The 8,052-nt window shown below is 38.4% G+C and overlaps 1 protein-coding gene across 2 annotated transcripts in view; it reads right to left on the bottom strand.

Moving 5' to 3' along the window:
• Positions 1-3,481: 3,481 nt before the first annotated feature.
• Positions 3,482-8,052, bottom strand: part of PIP5K1B (phosphatidylinositol-4-phosphate 5-kinase type 1 beta) — a 345,785-nt gene continuing 341,214 nt past the window's right edge. Inside the window, exon 15 of one of the 2 annotated variants that reach the window (XM_007498579.3) lies at positions 3,482-4,258. In XM_007498579.3, coding sequence (XP_007498641.1) covers positions 4,256-4,258 — 3 coding nt within the window. In that variant the 3' untranslated portion in view covers positions 3,482-4,255. Of the gene's footprint in view, positions 4,259-6,353 lie in introns of those variants that run through there. The other variant, XM_056806233.1, reaches the window with a different exon arrangement.

Below are 8,052 nucleotides of genomic sequence, written 5' to 3'. Positions count from 1 at the left end.
CCACAGTGTATTTAGCCATCCCCAAACCAATAGGCATCTAATTTGTTTCCAGTTCTTTGCTAGGACTAGATGACTTCAAAGGACCCTGCAAGCATTCAGGAATGTATAATGGGTTAAGCAGCTAGGGAGAAGATTGCCTGGAGGAACTTTATAGTAGTTTGAAGTTAATGGGAAACAGGCAGCTGGAGGATCAGGGAGGGATTATGGGTAGTGAGCCAAAGTGGCAGGTTATAGAAGCAGTTACAAAAATATCACAAGGTAATAATTTAATGTTTCCTTTCATATTACCTACTGTAATATAAGTGAAAATATATTTTGATATGAACATATAGGGAGCAGGGCACAAGATAGGGAGACTAAGTTTAAAATATGGGTCATGGTAGGACTAGAGCAAACTTGGATGTTATGCTAAAGTGAAGGTGGGGAGGGCAGAGATGGATAGCTTCATATGGTTATTGAACTATTAGGTAAGTGATGGTGAACCTTTTAGAGATGGAGTGCTGGGTCCTGCTTTCACCCCACTCCCTGGACCACATCTGTGCCTACCCCCCAAGACCTGGTGCCAGGACCCTGACATCCACCAAGTTCCTGATGCACTCTACACTCCCCACCCTCCTTACCATACACAGGGGAGTGAGAAAGTGCTCTCATTGGGCTGCTGAGGAGTGGGTGAAATGAGGAATGTCCTTAGCTAGTGTAGAGAGGGGAAGGGGAGTGGCTCAAACACTCCCCTCCCCTCTAGGTCTTCTGTTGTGAGCTGCCCATCTTACCCCCATATGTTCCCATTGGGCTGCTGGGCAGAGGAGTGGGGGATGTAAAAAAAATATCATCCAGTGTGGTGGAGAGGGGGGGAGAGCATCTCCACTGGAGTCCCTCTGCCTTTCTAGTAATGAATTGGTGGGGGGGGGGGGAGTATATGCCCACAGAGATTGCTCTGTGTGCCATCTTTGGCACCTGTCCTATAGATTTGCCATCACTGTACCCAGGGAGTTAATGAGAGGTCAAGAAGTGGGAGAAGTTTCTGCCCCCCCCCATATTAAAGTGGTATTATTTTACTTATTTTCTCTGCCCCACCATTGCCTTTGATTCAACTTAATAAAAGATTAGTGATCTATCTGCTGAGTGCTGAATTTTACTAGTTATTGAGCATTAAAAGATGAAGTAGATACTGTACTTGTTCCCAAAGAGTTTACAATTTATTTGGATATATAAGACAGAAGCAAAAGTAACTCAGGTGTATGCAAGAATATGGCAAATGGATAGAAATGGTACAAAGAACTACCAGAGAGTTGGGGGAAAAAGATCACTTTTAGCTTGGAAAATAGGGAAGAGTTCATGTAGTAGGTGATGCCTAATCTGGACTTTGACAATGGGAAAGAATTTTAACAGAGATGAGACAATGCATACTGGGCAAAGAGGCAAATATGTAATGGATTTCTTACTATCTTTCACATGTGACAGATCAGTGCTTCCTTTCACTTGTAGTCATTGTCCTTTGTCTGTATAGCTCTGACTCCCGTTTCTCCCTCCCTGCCCTACCCCATGACAACTTTATTTAGTAGATGCAGACTGGTAATGTCCCTTTAGACCCCAATTAGGATATCTAATTAGAAGAGTAAAATCATGATCAAGGAAGCATGTGATACATGTAGCAGAATTTAGCATTCCAACCACTCTCCAGCTCTGAACCTCTAGGGAAAGTGGGATCTGTTTTCTTCTTCTTTGGTCTCTTGAACTCTGGGAAAGCCAAAGTTGTAAGGCTGCCTATCTTATCTAAAGCCTCTTGCTGCCACTCATGGCCAGAGAAAGGCTACATGTGTTTTTGGTGATTTTCTTGGTTACAGATACAATAAGAGAATAGCAGTATTGTTGGCTCCAGGATCCCAGAAATTCTGCTCTTCATTGGTCTGGCTTATCTACCTGCTTATCCCTGAAACTCCAGCACTGACATGGGATACTTTTAAAATACTCTAAAAATGAATGCTCTCCAGGGCACTTCCTGATGGTCACAGATCTAATGTTAAGATACAGCAGGGGCCGGTATGGTTGTTTTGTAAACTTGGCCACCATTATATTCTCCTCTCCCTTCAACCTCTGTGTGCTGATCTTGCCTGATGTTTCCAAATCAAACCAATATAGGCAGTGCTAGCATCAAAGCCAATTGGGAAATGTTCCAATTATGACGTTTCTTATGGAAATAGGACATTCTCTACACATGGAAATGAGAGGGTGGACAGACCCAATAATCAACAACTCTTCCAGTTTGACTGGAATGTATTATGTGTAAAGGGTAATAGAAATATCTGATGGTGAAAGCTAGGTTGGCCCTAGATTGGTGTTGGTGAACTCATGGCATGTGTGCTAGAGGGGGCCGCTCTCTCTCCCCTCTCCATGCTCATCTGAGGACAGTTCTCCCATCATCCATCCCTCTGCCCAGCAACCCAATGGGAGTGCTTTCTCCCTCCCCTGTCTGGGGTAAGGCAGGGGGCTCACATATGGCATGAGGGTTGTACTCAGTTTGGGCACTCAGTTTTTAAAAGGTTCACTATCACTGCCCTAGATTATGGAGGAACCTGAATACAAAGCTAAGGGGTTTGAAAAATATTCTGTGAGCAATAGGGATTGAAGGTTTTTGAGTAGGGGAATGACATGAACAGATTTATGCATTAAGAAGATTATCTTGGCACTTGTATGTGGGATGAATTATAGTTGACTGTAGTTAGGTAAATCATTTGGGAAGCTATGAGAGCAGTCATGGCATGAGGTAATCAAGGCCTGAACTATAAGTACATGCAGTGGAAATAGAAAGGAAGGGACCAATTTAGAATACACTTCAGAGGTAGATTTAATAGATGGAAGATTTAGACCTGGAACAAACCTGAGAACTATTATGTTAAATTAATTATGTAAAACAGTATCATCTTCATTAGATTCACATTTTTCATAATCAGCATTTTCAAGTACTAGTCTTGATCTTAGGAAATTTCTCTCTAATATTTTTTCCTATGAATGAACTTCCTGAAGCTGACTGAATTCTCTTGCTTCATACTGTTTTTCAGTTCTAACATTTATTGGCTGGGTGACCCTCGGAGTTCCAGATTCCTTAACTCTAAGATGGGGATGGTACTGACATTATCAGGGTTGTTTTGAGAAAAGTATTAAATCTTAAAGCATTACAGAAATGGAAATTATTATTATCATTGTTTTGTTTTTCTTGCCTATACTATTTATTACATAGCTACTTATTGCTAATCTACCAAAGCTACTCATCATGGCATTTTAGGAAGCAGCACCTTGGATCATCTGCCTAGCATTTATTGGGACACTCCTTTTGGGATCTATTTTTAAAAATTTCATTCTTCATGGTTGCTCGATTTTCAATCCCTCTTCAGGCAGTCTTCTGTGTGGGGCCACCAAGGTCATAAAAGAGGGAGGAGGGGTTAAAAGAATAGGAGTGGAAAGACCAGACAAAACCAATATATTGCCAATGTTGAGAACAAAATATTTTTTATTTCTGTCAACAAAACTATAGTTTACAGTAGTATTTACTAAATAAATTATATAATTTCTCTTTTACAAGCAATAAACTGAATCACAAATATTTCAAAGACAATATATGTACACAACATAAGGCCTTGTTATAAATAGCTTTCTCTCTCTCATTTCACTAGTCAACAGTGAAAATATCTTTATAGAAGCAAGTTTCCATAAAGTTGGTGCAGACAGGTTATACTGATCCTTGTATGAAATCAGTTTAGACTTTCGACAACATGGACTTACGTGATTATGACTTTGAAAAGAGGAGCAGAATTTACACTTTATTCACCATTTCATATTGATGAGTTTTTAAATAGATATTCAGATTACATATTTGACTTGTGCATTATCACTTGATACATGCAAATGAAATAAACATAAGAGCCAATAGGAAAATATGACTTCCAAGTCCCAAAGGGTGATTGGCAGCAGTATAGAAAGTAGCTTAAATATAGTCTATGCGGTTCTTCACAGTTCAACAAGCAACAGCAAATGATAAGAACATGTAGCTTTTTTCACATCATTTCCGCCATGTGAGCAGAGCTATCACTTCTATGGTTTGAGGCTCCCCTGACATATTTCAAAGGTAAAGATAAGTCCAGTCGATTGTTACTCTCTGTTTAGCAAAGTTAAGTTCCTCTCAGTTTCTGGAGTGGAGAACAGGATTTTCAGTCACTGTGGCTATTTCTTGCCTGTGTGTATAGACTTTCATTTTCTCTTACTGAAAAGAAAAAAGAACACAGGTATGAATCTCACATCTTTCTTTGTAAATACAAATTCTTCATTCATCCAGTGATTGGTAGTCAAATACATTCAAGCTATTTCCTCTCCAGGTGTAAGGATTAGAATTCACAAACATAAGTATCACAAGCTTTTGTACGCAACAACAGGTCTAAACATGTCACTGTCCTGCTCAATAAACTGGTGGGTTTCCATTTCCTTCAGGATCAAATACAAAGTCCTTCACAACTTGGCTTTGACCCAATTTTCTAGTCTTATTATTCATTAATCCTCTTTATGTACCATATATTTCAGCAAAACTGACCTCCTTTTGTTCTTTACCCATAGGGATCTACCTCTATCTAGCCTCCTTCCTTTCCTAAGAGGGCCCCTTCCCAGCATGACGGGAATGCTCTTCTTTAAAAAAAACAACTAAAAACAACCCATATCTTGTCTTAAAGTCAATACTAATACAAAATATTAGTTTCAAGGAAAAAGAACAGTAAGAGCAAAGCAATAAGGATTAAATGACTTGCCCAGGGTCACGTAACTAGAAAGTGTCTGAAACCACTTTTGAACCCTGGACTTCCTGTCTCCAGGCTGGTGCTTTATCCACTGAAGCACCTGGCAGTCTTACTCTGTTTTTCTTTTCAACTCCATTTCTTAATCCTGGTTTCCTCTAAGGCTCAGTTCAAGTCCCACTTTCTTTACAAAGCTTTTCTTGATCTTCACAGCTGTTAGTGACTTTTCCTTTCTCCTATCACCTTGCATTTTATGCTGCTTATATTTGTATGTGGCTATATGTGTACACGTTATCTTTCTTTGCTCCTTGAGGGCAGGGACTGTAGTAATTTCTTTGTGTACTCAGTGCCTAGCATAGTGACTGCTCTATATAGCATATGCTTAAGAAGAAATGCTTGTTGATTGGGTATTCTCAGAAAATACATATTTCTACAGCACTTTAGAATTTATTTGCCTCAACACAACCCTGTAAGGCACTGATATTCATTTGTTTTGACTGAATCCGGGATATGATTTTATCAGTGGAAATGACATGAAAAAAAAAACATTAAAATCTACTTTGCTGCTGCATCCAAAGGACCCTGGGACCTTTCCATTGGATTTGCTGCTGAAATCATCCTTATCCATTAGAACTCCTTAAAAACAGTGATTGTCTTCTCTACTTGTATTTCCAAAGCTTAGCCTACTCCTTTGCATATGCAGTAAAAGAAAAAAGAAAGTTCTTCCACTTAGAAGGAGAATTGCCTAGGTATACTCAGAATTTAGGTGACTCCCTAGTCATAAAGTTAGTATGTATCCAAATCAGAATTTTAACTCAGGTTTTCTATTTTAAAAAATATTTTTAAATTTTTTTTAAACCAATTACATGTAATAGATTTCTACACACGTTTTCCTAAATTATATGATTGAACTTATCTCTCTCCTTCCCTTTCTTCCCCCCTACTGGTGCTGGCAGATGATTCAATCTGAGTTACATGTATGTTATCATGCAAAACATATTTCCATATTGTTCATTTTTGCAAATAATCTTATAAAATCCAAACCCCCAAACATAACCTCAAATAAACAAATGAAAAATAATATGCTTTCCTCTGCATTCTGACTCCAGCCAGTCTTTCTCTGGTGGTGGATCTCATTCATTGTCATAAGGCGCTCAGAATTGTCCTGGATCACTGTATTACCGATAATAGTTGTCTATCATAGTTGATCATTCCACAATATTGCTGTTACTATGTACAATATTTTCTTGATTCTGCTTATTTCAATTTGCATCATGAACTTAGATCTTATTGACTCCTAAGTTTACTTCCTATCCACTATGTATAGAATATGGAAATACATAAGAAATGAGAAAATACACAAGACTTGCATTTTTCAAGCCCTGCCTAGGTTATTCAAATGTCTTGGCTTTATTCTGGGCTTATATTTTAAAGCTAGAAAATGTTTTCTTTCAATGGAAATGGATAGATAATCCCACAATCTCTTTTCAGCAGATTATTTCAGTCTTTTCCACTGTCTCTTTCATTAGAATAGCTAAAATGAAGCAAAATGGAGTTTTTTCTCCTTCCTTCCTTCTTCCTTCCTTTTTTCCTTCCTTCCTTCCTTCCTTCCAAATCTCTCTGTCTCTCTCTCTTTTTTCTTTCTTTCTCTCCTTTATTTTCCATCTTAGAATCAATACTCAGTATTGGATCCAAGGCAGAAGAGCAGTAAGGACTAGGCAAAGGGTTAAGTGACTTGTCCATGGTCACACAACTAGGAAGTATCTGCCACTAGATTTGAGTCCAGGACTTCCTGTCTCCAGGCCCAGCTCTCTCTTCATTGGCCATCTAATTGTCCCAATTTCCCTTTTCAAAAATCAGTATCAGAAAGGTCTAGCTTGTAGTTTGGACCCTTTCACTGATTACCTTAATGATCTTGGGCAACTTAACTAAACTGTTTGACCTCAGTTTCCTAATGTGTAAAAAAGGTACCAGAAATACATTCTCTTCCTGTATCAGAGGATTGTTTTGAGGATCAAATGAGATAACAAACGTGAAAAATACAAATCACTTTACAAACAGAAAACATAATAATTCCTGAACTAGGCCAATCTCTTTGGTGACCTTAATAGGAGATGGAAAGATCACAGAGGAGTAGAGTTGGAGACTAAGAAGGAGGGGAAAAAATGGGCCTTAATAATCTACAAACTGGAATCTCACATCTGAAGCAAACATAAGTTGGCTAAGTCTTTGTCTTGACCACTTGATTTCAAATCTGTTACATGTGTATACTCTCTTCCTACCCCTACTCCCATCTCCCCATCTCCTAACTCATGTTCCAGTCACCTCTTTTCCAATCATATTCAATGTTTTCCCTAGGACAAGAGTTTTTAACCTGGGATCCATGAACTTAAAAAAAAAATCTAAGTTTTGTCTTCAGTTCTAATGCTTTTACCATTATATCATCATATGGTAGCCTTGAGAAAGATAAATATAAATGGTTTGCCTTGCTATGCTGTGAGCTTAAAAACATTTTTGTTAGAAGAGATTCACAGTATTCAGCAGTCTGCCAAAGAGGTCCATGACAAAAACAATTCAAGAACCTCTGATCTAGAGTATAAAAAAAATCACATATGGCTTTAAAAGAATATGCTAAATTCTGTATAAGTATTTATATGAAAGGAAGAAATAAAAAATATATCACTAATAAATAAATTGTGTATTCACACAGAAAATATTTTACCTGGGGGCTAGCTTGTCACTGAGGCAGCTCTATGTATCAGGGGATAGAGAACCAGGCCTGGAGTCAGGAAAACTAATTTTTCTGAGTTCAAATCTTGCCTCAGACACTTAACTAGTTGTGTGACTTTGGACAAGTCAATTAACCCTGTTTACCTGAGTTTCCTCATCTCTAATATGAGCTGGAGAAGAAAATGGCAAACCTCTCTAGTATCTCTGCCAGGAAAACCCCAAGTGGGGCCATGAAGAGCTGGACATGACTGAAAATGTCTGAACAACAATAATAAGAACAAACTTGTCACCTGACAAGTTTTTGTTATCATCTCCTAGGAAGTAACAGAGTAGATGGCTGAGGAGTAAGACAATGTTAAGAGGTAAATTAGGAGATATAGTTCCAGCCCTGCTGACTCTTCACTCTGATTTTCATCCTGGGCCACATTATCAGTTACTAAAAGCTGCTTCCTAGTTATACCAATTTATAATTCCAAACAAACACCTATGGGTCTTACATAAGTTATTTTGGGAAGAAGTACTTTGGGATTTGAAGGCTGAGTCT

This window comes from Monodelphis domestica, chromosome 7 (genome assembly GCF_027887165.1).
Source record: "Monodelphis domestica isolate mMonDom1 chromosome 7, mMonDom1.pri, whole genome shotgun sequence".
Classification (NCBI taxonomy): domain Eukaryota; kingdom Metazoa; phylum Chordata; class Mammalia; order Didelphimorphia; family Didelphidae; genus Monodelphis; species Monodelphis domestica.
Note: the sequence above shows the minus strand (reverse complement) of the source record. Positions and strands in the feature narration are given on the sequence as shown.